This window comes from Equus caballus, chromosome 5 (assembly GCF_041296265.1).
Source record: "Equus caballus isolate H_3958 breed thoroughbred chromosome 5, TB-T2T, whole genome shotgun sequence".
NCBI classification, from domain to species: domain Eukaryota; kingdom Metazoa; phylum Chordata; class Mammalia; order Perissodactyla; family Equidae; genus Equus; species Equus caballus.
This window is the reverse complement of record NC_091688.1, coordinates 8,267,453-8,285,262: the sequence shown is the minus strand read 5'-3', so window position 1 is coordinate 8,285,262 and position 17,810 is coordinate 8,267,453. Positions and strand designations below refer to the sequence as shown.

Sequence of the window (17,810 nt, the reverse complement as noted above, 5' to 3'; positions counted from 1 at the left end):
CAGGTATGTTGCCTTGGGGACAACTCAGAGCAAGCATTCCAGCATGAGAGGGAAAAAAGAATCTCATATTCTCCCTTTGAAGACTCCAGATCTATACTCTGGAGACAGCACAGCTTGTACTCCAGTGTTTTCCATTTATACTGAAATTCTAAGCTAAAGGAAAATAGCATGCAGATGTGCTGTTTGTTATTTGATGAGGCTCTTTCGTGCCAGAGTCCTTGGTCAGTATAATAATCATGTTTTAAAAGTACCAGTATTATACTTTTTCACAAACTATCACTTTTTCATAACATAAACAATTAAAAATGAAGGCATACAGGCAATAAATATCAGCACCTCCCAAGCAGCTACTCTTCAATTAAAAATCAAAGTAAGTGCTCACATCTTTGACACTCCAACCAACACTCTAAGTCTAACCAACACCTGAAGCTCCCCCCTCGACGTGTACCAACTGTTCAGGGTGCGACGGTGGCTCCAGGTGCCTGGAGATTTGGAGGGCCCTCTGCATCATCCTAGAGGTATCCTTAATGAGAAGCAGCTCGGAATTTTTGAGTTTTATTTCTCATTGTGTTATAAATATTTGAAAATCAGTCAACTCTATTAAACTGAACATTTTATTACCCAGAAGAACTTGACTACGCAAGACACAAAAAAACGGATGACTCCTGCTGCGGAGAAGTGTTTTCTTCTGGGAATTTTACAAATGCCTTCTAAGTCATCAGTGAATCACTCGCGAAAGAGGCAAATTATAAATGCTTCTCAAGTGGCCTAAGGGTTAGCACCTCCCCAAAATATCAGCAGCTGCTTCCCTCATCTTCAGCATGCACAGGCTTGCTATTAGCTCAGGCTCCTTAACAAACAAACAGAAGATGCAGAACAGGAAACTGTAGACAGGGACTCAGTGTAATGTAAGTAGACCAGGATCAGACACACTTACTACTCCAGAATTGAAACACACTGTAAAGTATAAGAACTAAAATATGGGTTTTTGTATTTTGTCCAAATATTTTTTTCCGATAGTGGTAGTACTAGTTAGAAATATTATCCTTTACTTTGCGTAAGAAATCTTTAATCAATTTCATAAGTTACCTGCTATTTTAAAAAAGTGAACTATTAGTGGGCTGAATTCACCCCTTTGCTCCTTCACAAATGCCTTTACTTGTATTATTTTTAACTTTACTAAATATTATTACTTGGGTCATGAGCAGTTATATCAAGATATAAATTTATAGAGTGACACATTTTCAATACCAACCATCTATGTCAACTTATTCCATAATAGCACATTCCATCGAATTAAACGGTAAGATTTCCCACATTTGTTTTACATTCTATATGTATGGCTTATGAATAGCAATTTTGATGAATTCCAGCTGGTCTAAATATACAGGCGAGCCCTTATATAACCGATTCTTTTCAATTGTTATTGTATTCAATGAGGCCCATTTTAAGTGGGCCACCTGGTAGGATGAAGAACTAATAATTCTCCACAGAAAAAAAATGAAAAACAAATCATCCCGCTAAGCTTAAGACTATCTTCCCCAACTATGTTATTATTATATAACAAATATAAATGAGAGGTAATTCTAATCTTTTGAAAAAGTTGAATTAAAATTTAAACAAGTTAGCAATCTTACAAACTACTAAATGGCGTATTTATCTATTACACAACAACATTAATTTCCACCATTTGTGTGTGTTGCCTAGCTTCACAAATCTATCATACACATTTCAGTCTCCCCCTCATTCCCCACACCCTCCTGCTTCCATCCAGCTGGAATACATCAAGGGCACAGAAGCCAAGTCAAATGTTGACCCCACCCTCCTCCATCCATTTTAAGGCACCTTCAAAGCCAGAGCACTGATCTAGTTCAGTTTTACCAACAAAGCCAGCCATCCTGCTATTTAAGACTCCAGTTTGGGGTTTTTATAACTGCACATTAACATAAGAGCTTTGATTTTTGGTCAAAAACTTCAGCTGCACTGAGTTTCATCAGATTCATCAGAACAGTCACACTGTTTCTGCAGAAGAGCCCCCAATGTTAAATCTTCAAAATCTTTGCTCTCAGTGTCAATCTGTTTCCTTATAATATCAACCTCTCTGAACTGCCCAATAACCAATGCTGAAGAACATAATATTTCCCTTCCAAAAGGTCAAAACAGAACAGCCATTATGGTAGTCCAAAGGCATGTTTTTCTGACATTTGCACACCCTATATCATTTGTGCACTGTCACAGACGACAGTCATTTCAACTTGCACAGAAACACACTTGCCAAGACACATGCAGGAGGGCCGCGGGGGCTGGAGAGAAAGAGGAGCTGCAGTAGGTCAAAGAACTTACTTTGTTGTTCCCCTGTGCATGTAGCCGCAAGGAAAAAAACAAAAAAGAAATATGTTAAACATAAATTTATTTTAAAATTATGAGGTTTTTCGTGCTGGAGCAAAATCAAAACAAATAATTTAGCTATTAACTGACATCCCATACACACACATACAGCACTCACAGCTCACGGACAAGTCAAAGAATCCACTTATATTAAATGAAATTATACATTTATGACAGCAGAAAATTACGACAGAGATTTCCCCCTTCTTACTACTCAGAATGCTTGGAGTATGGGAACCCGGCCAAAAAGGATTGGTTTGAATTGGTAATAAGTGAACTGTTAGCATGAAAGGCAAAGTATTTAGTATGTTGGCTTGCCCTTTCTTGACGGCCCCTCCTCCAACATGCCAAGCAGTGGAAAATTTCACCAGCCAATGCATTTTTAAACAAACACTGCATCCTTGGTTTCAAAGAAGGTGGAAAAAAAAGGAAAAGAGAGCAGAGGAAAGGAGTGGGTGGTTCTGGGGAGACAGGGTAAGCAGACCAAGTTATGACCTCCATCTGTACCGTTCTTTTATTTCATAAATAATGAATTTTGTCTCGGGTTGGCATGGGAAGTGAAAACTGTATAGTGGGGATGTGGCCAAAACAAACACTGGTCCACATTCAAGAAAATGGGTCTGGAAAGGCTAGTCACAGAAATGTAGTCATTTCTAAAGGGACACTCTGGATAGAGACACAGAGAGCAGCCAGCGACAGGCGGCAGGCAAATGGCTCTCCTGTTTCAAACTGGAGCTGCAAGAGTATGATTTATATCAAACAATTTAACTCACATATGGCTTAAAAAAATAAAATGGTGATTCATTACTCCCAGGGCAGCCTGAGTCCTCGCAAGGTCAGATCCTGTAAGGAAGACACGATGGGATGTGGGCAGGGACCAGATCTGAATGCTTCTCACAAGGGGCCCAGCAGGAATTTCTCGCTGAGATGTGGAGTGGAAGGGAGCCTTTAGTAAAGCGTGTGTGTCTGTGGAGGAGAGCTAGCACGGAGTGGAGAAACAGGCCGGGCTGGAGATCCGGCATTTAGTTTAAGAGAGGATGTAGAGGGGGAAACAATACACAGAAATTTTCTGGAGAGCGGTAAGGCAACGATTGCAGAAGTGTATTTTCTTGAAAACAGTGCCAATTGGTGACTCTGGGGAAATGTCTAATCCAAGGACCATCACGACCATCATATTTAATAAACATAAATTTAAAGACACTGATAACATAGTGTAGAGAAACTTCTTGGCATTGTGCGTTGCCGTGATATAACCGTTAACATCACGGGCTTATGTGAGATACAAATAATGGTACAAGAATGAGTGAAGGGGGAAAAAAAAGAGTCTTTTGTAAAGAATATGCTGACTGTTCAATAAGGCAATAAAGATCCCCACAGGGAATTTTATCAGGAGTAAAATAGTACTTTATAGAATAACGGGACCCCGGTTCTCCGAAGAAGTGCAATATTGCTGAAAAGACCTCAAACAGATGGAGTTTATTGCATTCCACAGCAGCGCAGCTTTTGATCTAGCAAATAAGTTTCAGGAGTTCAACCAAGTATTTTTGCACATTAGGGGATGACTGGCTTCCCAGATCGACGGCAGATGGTTCTATTTGTAGTGGCAATAATGATGTCACAGAGTAGGGGGCCTCAATCCTTAAATCCAAGGAACATACAAGAGGAGGACGTGGTGTGGCTTTGCCATTTCTTGTTTCCTTCAGTCATTTCCCAGTTGTCTATTCTGAGAGAGGTGTAACAGTCATGAACGGTAGACTGTAAATGCTTTATAATTCCCTCCACTGTTCGGTGTGGCAGCAATTTATGTGTAGATCCCTGAAAGTACCTCCACTGAAGGAAAGCTAAATGCTTCAGAACTGGTCATGTAGCTGCTCTGAGTTCTGTGCAAAGCACTGCTGAATAAGCTAAGAACAAAGTGACGTGTAGCTGGCCAAGCATGGGCATTTTCAGTCTTGTGTTATCAGATGGCTGAATAAATGCCTATGAGTGGTCACTGCCATATTAATAAATATTTATGGAGGTCTGTGGCCATTCCTATTCTCCCCCTAGAATGATAGAGAGACCCTCTCCTCTAAAGGGCATTTGCCACAGAGAAAAGTTTAGTTTTAGAGTCTATCCAAAAGGAATTTCTTCAGCCTCCAAAGCAGTCCTAAAATCATTAATTATGATTGAAAGAAACCTTAATGCAGAGGTATAGTGAAGTTCCAGGGTGTTTCACTTTCTACGGTCATTTTTCATCTCTTAAGAAAGCATACACTATATGGGAGGAGCGTTATCCATACAGCTAACAGAAACCTCGTAGAAAGCTCTGAGGTGTATGACTTACAAACATGCAAAACTGAATTTGCTTCAGATTTACTTACAAGGCATGCACGGGTCTGCAGGCTGCTTCTTTCAGATGGCCAGCAGGCCAGCATCTGAAGGCAGGCTTATGAATCCTCATGCTGCCTGACAGCCCTCTGACTCACTCCCGGCTGAGCGGTGGAGCCTGTAAGGCTGGACTGCCCACAGGGCAGCATAAGCCCAAGGCTCCCCTAAGCAACTTGCCTTCCTCAGCCAACAGTTGGGGAAATTCTCCCTCACATGCCCCAATCCCACTGAGAGTTTCCAAAGAAAGGGGAACTACTAAATTGGGAATTACAGCTTCATGGACACATTAATGATTTTCAATAATAATAATAAAGGTTACATGGCATTGGACACTTTCACCCAGTTGCAGGCACTGAGCTAGATGTAGTGTGTAATAGCCTTCATTGTATCCTATAAAATCACTCAGAGGAAGGTATTATTATTTTGGATTTAAAAAAGAATAGACGACTGGAGAGTTAAATAAGTTGCCTGAGCCACAGAGCTAATAAATGGAAGAGGAGAGATCCAAACATGAGTGGATTTGACTTAAAGTCTATCTCATTTCACTGCACGCAAAACGTTCCAAAGAATTTGGAATTCCTTAATGTTTATATATAATTTGAATCATATTGTATGCTGACAAAACTGTGCCAGAAAATCAGTCATTTGTTATATCATGTTCTTCAGATATTTAATCAAATTCATATTTATCTGTATTCACCCTTATAGGAAAAATTTATGTATGTGTGTCAGTAAAATAATATTTTAAAAGTTCTTTAATTATAGCCTGTTACTACTGATACACCCACACACACAATATACACACATATAAACGTTTTTGGGTTTTCTTTGGTGAGGAAGAATGGCCCTGAGCTAACATCTGTTGCCAATCTTCCTCTTTTTGCTTGAGGAAGATTGGCCCTGAGCTAAAATCTGTGCCTCTCTTTCTCTATTTTGTATGTGGGATGCTGCCACAGTGTGGCTTGACGAGTGGCACAGGTCTGCACCTGGAATCTGAACCTGAGAACTCCCAGCCACCAAAGCGGAGAGCTGGAACTTAACCACTACGCCACCAGGCCGGCTGCCCACAGAAACTTTTTATCTCAGTCTCATCAGTAAAAAAAGCTATTAATTAATTCCATCAGAAACATTATTACTTTGAAACTGTGTAAAATCCTATACCCTTACTTAACAATATTAATTTTATAGTGGTTATAATTTCAATCTAATGGCCAAGAAAGAGAAATAAAAGAAATAAAATTGTGCTAAATCCAAATTCAATTTAAATATATTTTAAAATATTGTGGCTGCTCATAAAGATCAGGTGACTGGTAGAGTGCTACATTTGTGACTCAGAGAGGTTATGCCTAAGTTCCTGGAGTAAGTCAGTGGCATAGTGGGAAACTGAACCCAGGACTCCTCCTTTCCTTTTGAGGGCCACACACTACACTGCTCAGATAAGATGTCTACATTTTGCTTTGGATCCAGAGAGATTAAGGCACTGAAGGTAATTAGAAAATAGAAGATAACTAGAAAATGAAGATGGAAATATAGTTGGACTGTTCCATTTTATACAGATAGCCACTACAGTTTTTATCACATTGTAATTTGCATCTCTCTGCTCCACTAGACTTTGAATTTCTATAAAGTAAGAATTGTATCTTTTTTGTCTTCGAGTCTCTTGAGTCCACCATAACAGTGACAGCTGAAGGGAAGGAAGGAAGTGGGGGAAGAGGATGGAAGGGAAAGAAAGAGAGAAAAAGAAATGTGTAGAAAACTCCAAGAAATGACCTAAGAGACGGATGAAACAGGGTAGCAGAACATTATGATGAGTGACATAAAAACATTCCATAGTGTGGACGTGATAGGAAAAAGTACAATGGGCAAAAGCATGCTATAAAAAAGTGCAACCTTAGTTGGAAAAAAACTGTCCAGAACACCATTTCATTCAAATTTGGGTGATGGCTGTTTATCTAAATGAAGCATTTATACATTTTTAAAAAATGATCTATGGAGAATTTTTTCCAGTCAAAATAGAGGTATCTTGCGTAGAAAGCAAAACTTACTGAGTCTAGACTCACGTCCACGTATGACACAGAAATATTTCACTGTTAGGGTAGCAATCGACTGATTTGCTGTTGACTCAACGGTTTACTGATAAAAAAACAAAATGACACACCAGAGGCCTAAAAATTTACTGAGGGAGAGACATCTGTTATTAAGTTAATCTGACTTCTTCAGCAAATCTTCCTACGTTAGGCATAACCGTGCCTAAAAGTACCCCTTCCCCGAATCTAAGCGTGTTCACAAAATGGAACGTTTAGACAAGCTTCTACTCAGAGTGCTTTCACTAGTTAGCTGCCATTTAAACATCTGAAAGTCCAGCCATTGTGCATAAGAAATGCAAATATTGTTTACGATAAAAACTGAGAAAAAGCAACGATCCGGGCACACTGCCAAGTTTAATTTCCTGTCACGTCTTTGGTATGTAGTGAAAAACCTCTTTGTCTCGATCTTCCAAGTGACTGCACCAAATGTGTGTTTATAAACAAAACGATGTGAAAAGATCAAAACAGATTGGGTGGGAGAACTCTAGATTTGCTTAAAATTGAGCATTCTGATAAAAAATAGCAAATATTTCATTGAGTATCTTCTTTGTGTAGGACTATGGATACATGAAAATCCAGATTTATAAAAACAGCTCACTGAAGGTTGGGTAATTTTGCTTTTCTAAGACCGTTTTTCCCTCACAAGAGACACATTACATAATTTCTTTAAATAGCAAACTTGTCTAGTGCATTTAAAATAAGTTTAACGGACAAAATCATGACCTAAGAAAACATTTTCACAAACATGACAGTCGCATGTAAGGAAGATACACACACACACACGTTGATACTTTATATAACCAAGCATATTTGAAAGACAGAAAATAGCATAAAGTATTTCTAATCTCATTGGGCTATATTATAATACCCACAGTGTTTTAGCTCTCCTCTATTTGTTAAAGAAAGTAGTCTGTGATGAAAATTATTACTATGATTATCATCATCATCACTATTATTATAAATAAAGAGTGCTTCCTTGTGCCCACCCTATTCAGTGCTTTCCCTGCATTATCTCACTTAATCCTGTCGAACCCACTATGTCTAGAGGCCTTTTGTCATCTTCACTTTAGAAACGGGAATCTTGAAACATAAAAAGCCTAGGCAGCCTGCCCAAGATCCCACAGCTTGGACGTGAGCGTCTGGAATTTCAATCCAGGTAGTTTGACACAAAAGCCTGTGCTTAGACCCACACGTTCAACTGCTTCCCGTAAACCCAGCCCTAACGATCTTTGAAAAATGTAAATCTTATCATGTCATTACCTGGCTGGAAGCCCTCTAATGGCTTCCCATCTCACTCAGAATAACACCCAAATGCTCACCACTTCCTTCAAGGCCTACACACTCTGCCTCTGACCACCCTCTTGGAAACCAGCAACCACCTTTGTCCTCCCTCACTGTGTTCCAGACGCACTGACTTTCTCGTTCCTGTAAGATACTGAGCTGGCTTTGCACTTGCCAGTCCTCTGCCACCAATATTCTTCTTCAGACTTCATATCATGTACTCCCTCCCTTACTTCAGGAGCCCACTCAAATGTCAGCTCTCCAAAGGGGCCTCCCCTAGCCACCTTTACTAAAACAAGGCTCGCCTGCCCCTCACTCTCACTGTCTGCCCCTTTAACTTACTTTGTTATTTTATTTTATAGAATGTATCACTCCCTTAAATCAGGCTATACAATTTGACATTGATTAGTTCACTTGTTTAACAGCTGTTTCTTGGGGGTGGGACCTCGTTCACCCCTCTGCTGCTAGTGCCTAGAATACTGCCTGGAAAAAAGCGTGCGTTCAACAGGCTTTTATGAAATGAATGAATGAAAAACGAAGTATATGTGCATTTTTAAGATAGAATGTTTGTGAAATTAAGCACACTACCATCAACGGATAGGGAAGAGTAATAAGTAATGCTAAGAATTAACAACAAAAGTAGAAGCAGTATTCTAGTTTTTTATGTGTGGTCTTTAGAGCGGTATATATCTATGCAAATATGTATGCACACAATTGGTAAGAACTGGGCAACAATTATGGAAATCGTATACAGATACCTCTGTTCCTGGGGATCACCAGGAAAGGGTCTGGTTTCACCTCACTTGGAGGGCACAGGGCATGTTGTGGGGGGTTCATTGTTTTAGGTGCTAACCAGACAAATGCAGGTTGGGATGGGGTTAAGAGGTCTACGCATGAGCTAAAATAACAGCAATAAGGAGAAGATTTTGGCACAAATCTTCAATCCTTTACCCCTGGAACTCTGTTAAATTCCGAGGTAACCTCAGGGATGCAGTCAGGTCTGAAATTCCCCCAGGGACGCATCAATTGTCCCACATTGCACCCATATCTCAGACTTCCTCTTGAAAAGACTCTATCCCTTTTTGGTGCCTGCAAAGAACCGAACTTGTGCATGATCAGCCCTATATACTGATCTGGAGCCAAGCAAGCACCACAGGATCAAGCTGGACTAGCTCCCCATGGCTCAGTCTCAGGTCTTTAGTTCTGGGGAGTCCTTGATAGTCCAGTGTCTCGGAGGAAGCAGCAGGGAAGCGTGAGAAGCATCGTCTGCAGAGGCTGTTTCACGGAGCGTGTGCATATGGTGGGTAGGACCTCTGAAGTTTAACTCCAGACTAGCCTGTGTAATATTACATTTTCCAAAGAACACAAATAGAAGATCTGTTTATTAACTTGAATGAGAGAAGTGTCTCCAAGACACTTGAAGGATATTAATAAAGATAAGTGGGAATAGCAATATTTTTTTTGTTCTTTCACACTCATGATAACATTAAGCAGAGTTTACAGATATAATTATGGGTACAGGTAATACAGACATAATGAAAGGAGGTAGATTTTTATAAAAATAAGTATATTTTTAAGAATATGAAATATCAGTGTTATAATTGATGATATATATACTATGACTATATGAAGAATGTTATAAACTGCTGGTATTAATACTATAACAACTGTGGAATAGCATATAAAAGAAAACAAAATTTTAAACTAAAACAAAGAAACTCTCTCTTGGTCTGAGATCACATATATTATGTTTTATGGCAGAGTAGGGTATTTTCTTTAACAAATATATACATAAACTTCTTAAAATAGAAACCTAACAGAGAAAAAGAAATATAAGCAAAGTAGCAGTTAAAACTGTGCCAAATTAATTAAGTCAAAAGAGAACTAGTTTCGTCAGCATATAATATGTAGAATTATGTTTTCTTAAACATGGTTAGTAATTTTTAAGTAAGACATATATCCAACTTACTAAAGATTTATCAGGATAAACCCCAGCTCTTAGTAGAGATGCCTTCCAGCTGTCTACATCCTCCTGTGAATCACATGCCAGCTCGAGGAAGCGATAGTCTTTGTAAACATTCCTGGAGTTAAAAAAAAATCATGCTTTTAGTTTTGAGCCAAATTCAAAACAGTTTTATAGCGCTGCAGACAATGATGATACAAGAGACAGTCCAAATGGATAGTTTTCTGACAGTCATTGGAGAAAAACAAAAACAATTCACTGTATTTAAAATAATTAGCAAATTCCTATGTTCGTGCATTATATAACTTCAAAAAGCCTCTCACATTAAAGAATTCAGAGTCCTCTGTACTCCTGAGCATTCAAACGTGAAGGAAATGCAAATACTCTCAATAGGACACACTGGGTGCCAACTGAAGGGGAGTTGGTCTGAGGGGGATGGATTTGCTATTGTCTAGTAATTAGATCAATTTTCTGAAACTATTCTAAATGGCTCATAAAACTTTAAAACGCATGCCAGTAATCTTACAAACCTCAAATACTATGATAGATTCAAAACAGAAATGCTCATCAATATTGTGAAAAGGAAAGAACATTAACCATTCTTTAACAGAGTGAAATGCCTATAAAGCGCATATTTATAACTGGGATATTATAATTTTATATTTCTTTTCCTAATAATAAAATAATACATAAGATGCAACTCATACACATTTTGAAAACTTTGGAAACTAGATAAAAGTATAAAAATGGTAACAATCATCCATTTTCCACTGTTTACAGATTACTTGCTTATACTCTTTTGTTCTATGCATTTTTCACACAGCTGAGATTGTCTCTCTCTCTCCTCCTCTATCTCCGTTTTACTATCTCTCTATCAATTTTATGTCTTTCTTTTTCACTTATTATTATATCACGGTCATCTACTTACAGTACATCTTTATAAACATCCAATTTATAATGGCATAATATTCATTAATATAAATACATGATAGTTAATCTCCTTCTAATATTAGATAATTGTCATTCCTTTTTTTTTGCATTCATAAATGATGCTTAAGTGAATATCTTTATCCATAAGCCTTTGTCACATTTATTGCTACTATTTTCTAAGGATAGATTCCTATAAATAGTTATAGGAAATTATAATCACTTTTTCAGACACTGATACACATTCCCAATCACTTTTCCAGAAAAGGTAATACAATTTAGAGAGACATGAGAAGTATACGAGATTAACAATCTTTTTCTCTTCTAATGCTCTCCCAAGGTATTCTCATTCATGCCTAACAGACTCAATGTCCACCTAAACCCAGATGGCTCACATATTTCTATCTCCTATCCAGACCTGCCCCAGATTCGTACAGCATATTGTCTTCTCCACTTGAGTATCTCAAAGAGACCTTGACATGAATGACTGAATTGGTCCTCTTACAGTGTTTCTATTTCATGCAGCAGCAGTGTAATCCAGATACTTTGGGGGTATCTTTGACACCTTCCACTCTCATACCCGTCTTCCATTTTACCATCTAAAAGTGTACTTCCTGTATATTGACCACCATCTTACTATCACCTTTCCCTTAGATTACAATGATAACCTTCTCCCTGGTCTCCTAGCATCACATGGCTCCTTTAAATTTGCTCTCCTTGAATTCTCATGATCTGCTGAAAATATGAATCAGATATTTTTACCTCTGGTATAAAACACTCCCACGGCTACCTGCTTTAGAGAGAAGACCACACTCCCTATGATGGCCTACCGAGCCCTGCATGGTTTGACCCATCGTTACCTTCCTCTCCAGCTTCTCTCACACTCTGCTCTTCCCCAGCCACAGAGGCCTTCTTTTAGTTCCTCACATGTGCCGTGCTGACTCCCAAGGTCTGTGAATATGCTGCTCTCTCTGCCTGTCGCTCTCTTTCCTTCCCTCATTACACAATTAGCTCCTACTCTTTCTTGGGATCTCAGCTCCATCATCGCTTCCTCAGACATCACTTCCCTGACACCCCTACCAGGTCAGCTCCCATTTCATACATTCTTGATATTTCCATTTACCTTTCCTTCATAGCGCTAATCAAAGTTGTGATTTCAGAATTATATGTGGGTTTCTTCTTCTTTTTTTAATCTCTCTTTCTTTCTTAGTTAATTATTTATTTATTTTGATACTATCTGACTTCCCAACTAGCCCATAAGCTCCATGAGGACAGGGAATGTATCATTCTTATGTTCATCATTATATCCCCAGGGAATTCTGGGAAGATGATGGCCTAATTGTGTTCTGCTTCCTCTCTACTTCCAACTCAGGTCAAATACATCCTCTTTTCTTAAGTCAAGCAGACATTAGGACTGGTACTCAGGTAGAGGATGTGAGCTAGATAGCTGTTGTGGCACTTTCTTACTCTGGGCTGAACAAGAGCATTGGGACCACAGCAGGAGAACTCTAAGGCAAGGACCAGCATGTAGCAGCCCCTTGGTGGAGCTGTCCCTCAGTGATCACAGGACCCTTGAGTGTGCCTGATCCTCTGGCCCTCAGGAAGAGTGGAGTGTCTGAGTTTTCTTTATACTAATGCAGAAGAAAGGCTCCCTTCTGGTGCCTCCATAGGTAACTGGCAACATGCCTACTACGGGCCTGTGATGACTGAGATGTCTGTACTTTCCCACGTCCATGGGATGAGTCCACTTAAAGTACTCAGCAGGTGCACCTGTGTGGCAATGAACAAAGAAAAATAAAAGGACACCTAAGGAGGTTTAACAGTCAGAGAAAGAATGAAGAAAGCAATCAGAACAGCCCATCAACAAAGGAGAACTCTTAGGGGAAGGAGAAGAATAATAAATATTTGAAGAGGTACAAGTACAGCACTAAGAGAGACTTCCTGGAACGAAAAAAGATTTGTAAGTTACAATATTGAGTAGATAAGTTTCCTTCCTTAAGGAAGGCTGATCAAAGTTGAGACTAGGATTAGTAGATTTCAAGATCTAGTAGAAGTAGAAAAATATAAAAAGAGAAAAGTTATAAGAGTGTGGAGGAAAGACTCCAAGAATCCAACCTGTAAATAACAGGAGTTAAAAGAAAAGGAAGACAAGAGGACAAAAATAATTATAAAAGAGAAACTACTTTTTAAAAAAATTAACATCTTGAATTTTAGGAAGATCCAAATCTGTACTTTGAAAGTGCAGTTTCAGGTGGAATTGATGAGACGAGATACCACTTAGGCATATGCTAATACAATCCTTGAGCTCCGAGATAAAGAAAGCATTTTAAAGTCTTCCGCAAAGAAGCAGCAAGTTGCTTACAGAGGAAAAAGGGTTAGACTGGCACTAGGCAGGATATTCAAAAGGCATGAGGCAATGAAATAACATTCACGGACGCCTAGAGGACTGCAGACTCAGAGCCCCACACCCAGCCAGGACATCACCATGTCACAGTCCGAGGGAGACCTTAAGGCAGGGTAGAGCTACAACACCACCAAATTAACCCGCAGGGAGTGTTCAGGTGAGGAAAGACTAAGAGGAGAGGAAACAGTGGTGAGCACCCAAACTTCCAATATCCACAGAGTCAAAGCAAAATCAATGACAGACCATCTAAGAATGTGCAATACCTGGGCTAAATAAAGACTCAAGTAGAAGAGACTGCAACAGAAATCTGAATAGTCTAAAAGCTGGGGGAGACTGGGAGGAGATAAAAGTGCTCCCAAGATCTCCTCTGATGGGTGTCAGGGTGGAGAGTGGGGAAGCGAAGGGATCCCAGAGGTCTCATATCGTTGGGAGAAGGGGGTGAGGGGAGACGTAGGAGAAGACAGTGTTTGTGGAATGAATATTTGATAATAGCCTCATGGAATAAGAGGGCTGTGTACTGATGATGAACGTAAATATTAATGAAATAAAAAGTACTGTAAAACTCCCAAATTAAAAAAGAAAAAGGAAATTAGACTCTTGATCAAATCAACAAAAAAACAAGAAAAGAAGAAAAAATAAAAAAAGAAGAAACAACAATATAGGGGGTTGGCCCCATGGCCTAGTGATTAAGTTCGGTGTACTCTGCTTTGGCAGCCTGGGTCTGTGGATTTGGATCCCGGGTACGGACCTACATGACTCCTCAGCCATGCTGTGGCAGCAACCCACATACAAAATAGAGGAAGACTGACAGAGATGTTAGCTCAGGGAGAATCTTCCTCAAGCGAAAAAAAAAAAAAAGGCAAATCCATAGAGACACAAAGTAGATTAGTGTTTCCAGGGCTGGAGGGAAGGGAGAAGGGGAGGGTGTGGGGTTTTGTAGTGATGAAAATATTCTACATTATGAATATACTACAAATCAATACATTTTACTAAGAGGTATGTGAATTACATCTCAAAACTTATTAAAAAAATAAAATAAAACTAATAAATTTTGATAATATGACAGGAATAAAATCAGGTATATTAGTTCTGAAATTAGTGAAAATCGACTGAATCCTTTCAGCTAGTCAGTTAACTTAGGCTAAAAAAAAAACCTGGTTAAATATTATTTACAAAAATAGAGGAACAGGCAGAGATATCAAACACAAAACAAAGAAATAAAAATGCATGAAAGGCAATACTGGTAATAGACAAGATGGAATTTCAAAGTATTGAACAGGATAAACCAGTTAAAAGCACTAAATAAAATAAATAGAAATATTATATAATGATTTAAAGTACAATTTATGAAGATTGGAAAATCTTCCAAGTATCTATTTGCACCAAGTAACATAGTAGATAAGTAAACGAAGCAAATGCTACTGAAAATGCAAGATGAACTCGATATAATTATATGCATATAATTAATTAAAATATAAATATACAAAAATTTTAATATGACTCTTCTCAAATTGGACAGATATAGTGGACAAAAAGTAAGTGAGCACATAAAAGAAATAAATAGTATAATCAATGAAGTGAATTTAAGAGAATCCTTTATCCCTTAATGGAAGATAAAGATTTTTTTCATTATCCACAAAACATTTACAAAAATCAGTCATATACTTGGACCTACACACACACACATATACCAACCTTAAGAAACTAAAAAGGAGAGATTGTAAAGATCACACTCTTTGATTACAAACCAAAAAAGAAAAAAAAAAGAATTTCTAAAAAAAAAGAAGCTAAAAAAGAAAAACTTAAGAAATATATTCCTAGATAATCCTTGTATTACAGAAGAAACCAAACCAAAATTATAAATTATTTAGAAAGCAATAAAAAAAAAGACCCCACTTTATATCCAACCAATGGAGCACAGCAAAGCTTGCAGGAAAACTTATGGCCTTAAATATGGTCACCACTTAGAGAAAAAAAAAGTCAATATTCATCCACAGACATTATAAAATGATGATTTAAAAAAATAAGAGAGAATTAACATAGATTAAAGCCAAAATTAATGAAATAGGAAATATAAAAATAACATAAAGGCTAAAGATATCCACAAGTATTTTCCACTCAGCAATAGATGATACACTTATAATCCTAATTAAGAGAGAAAACAAAAGTATACCAGATGACAAATAAAATAGGATAGGATACATAAGCACAGATATAGAGTAGACTGAACAATATTAAAATCAAATATTACATGCAATCCTATGGCAAACCTAAGAACCTAAGAAGAAACTAATAATATCCTAAAAAATATAAATAACCAAAACTAACTCAGGAGAATTGAAAAATCCAAGTGGCTTTTACAAAACACTACTAGAATTAATGAGATACTTTGTTTAAAAGGCTAACATTGACTGCAAGACAAATACACATAAATCTATGCCTATTCTTAACACTACCAATAACTTAGAAATGGGAATATGTTCCATTCACATTAGGAGAAAGCCTATAAAATAACAGGAAGAAATTTCTGAAAATTAAGAAAGTTATAAAATCTTACTGAATAGCATGAAACAAGATCTTAAAAAATGAAAAGACATATTTGGATGTATTTATTTGATTACACTATCCTCCAGGGTCTTACAAAGCGACTACTGCTAGTAGGTATTCAATAACTATATATTGAATAATGAATATTACTACAATCATAAAAATATTGACTATCATCTTTAAAATATCTTTGCAAATTTTATAATTTGAAAGTGATCCTCCATCAAAGCTTCAATATTTTTGCTAAGAAGGTTGAGCATTTTTTTATATTTACAGAAATGATGTTCTTTGTTCTGATTTCATTATATATTTTTTGTATATTATTGTGAGGATTTCTCACTTTTTATTTGCATTTGCTTGACATATACGTTCTCTCTTCCTTTACTTTTTTACTTTTATCCATTTGTTTTACCTTTTAAAAACACATATCTGTTATAAATGCCAACAGAATAATTGGGTTTTATTTTTCATCCTAATCTGAAAATCACTGCTTATGATTAGAAAAGTTTTAAGCATGTTTATTCCTTGCCACAGCTGTATGCTTGGTTTTAGTTTTGTCACTTTTATATGTGTGCTTTTTTTTCTCTTTTGCTCTTTACTGTTTCCTTTGTGTAGGTCAAGAAACGAACTGCTTTCTTGCTTTTATGTTTTTTTTAGCAATTTTCAGTTCTATAGATAAATGATCACCTAAGTTTTCCAAATCATTCTTGAATTCATTTATTTTTTTTTAAGACTGGCACCTGAGCTAACAACTGTTGCCAATCTTTATTTTTTTTCCTGCTCTTTCTCCCCAAAACCCCCAGTTCATAGTTGTATATTCTAGTTGTGAGTGCCTCTGGTCGTGCTATGTGGGACCCCACCTCAGCATGGCCTGACGAGTGGTGCCATGTCCGCACCCAGGATCCGAACTGGCGAAACTCTGGGCTGCCAAAGCGGAGCACGTGAACTTAACCAATCAGCCACAAAGCCGGCCCCTGAATTCATTTTTGTATAAATGAAATCAGGAATAAAGTAAAACTCCTGACTTTTAAAGAATTTAGAAGCTTTTACTTTCTGCCACTTCATCTCATGACATCTGCTAAGCTATCTAGAAATACTGACCTAGAATATTACTTCTAAATTACTGTTCTCACATCACTTTGAATCTGTTTTTTTTTACTTTTATAATCAATTTTATTACAATTGAGTAGTTATTTAGATAGAAGTCTATATATTTAACTTGAATAAACATTTATCGTCGGGCATTTTCCACCTGGACTTTCCTCTTTGTAAGTTCTTACTAGGATTCATTTTTTGAATTGGCCTCACAGGAGAGTTGGCTATCTGGATTTCTATTTGGCACAGTATCCACATTTCCCATGTTGATTCAATGAAGAAGTGTAGAAGTTTCTTTTTGTTGTCTTCCTGTTTGGCCCCATTTTTCTTCATCAGGGTAAGGCATGCACTGGCCACTCATAGAATTGTGATCCGGTTCACTCCATGATTCTTGCAAATAGTTGACCGACATTGCTACTTTCCAGTGCTTTGAGACTTTGCATCTCTGTTGTGTACGATTTTTTGGATACAGCAATGGATAGAGAAGAGTAAAAGAGAAACTTTTAACTTTCCACCATCTTAAAAGAGAAATCATCTTACTTAATCTTCATAGCAACCCTGCAAAGTTGGTAGCAGAGCTGTTTAACAGTTGAGGAAGCTGAGATTCAGAGAGATTATGCGACTTTCTCAAGATCACATAGCTAATAAATGGTACAACCTGGGACTACCACAGTCCTTGGCGTATGGCCTGCATAAAACAAATATTTGTTGAATGAATGAACAAAAGAACTATGGAATGAACTTAGAC

General features: G+C 37.7%; 1 protein-coding gene across 31 annotated transcripts in view; it reads right to left on the bottom strand.

The window, feature by feature from the left end:
* DNM3 (dynamin 3) overlaps positions 1-17,810 on the bottom strand; it is a 567,669-nt gene that overhangs the window by 102,114 nt on the left and 447,745 nt on the right. For 28 of the 31 annotated variants that reach the window (XR_011438995.1, XR_011438997.1, XR_011438996.1 and 25 more), the window contains one exon: positions 10,096-10,207. Coding sequence is in view for 26 of the 31 variants with exons in the window: in XM_070267682.1 (XP_070123783.1) it covers positions 10,096-10,207 (112 nt within the window). In the remaining 5 variants the exon portion in view is untranslated. Of the gene's footprint in view, positions 1-2,343; positions 2,356-2,393; positions 9,463-10,095; positions 10,208-17,810 lie in introns of those variants that run through there. The other 3 variants (XM_023640551.2, XM_023640558.2, XM_070267689.1) reach the window with 3 other exon arrangements.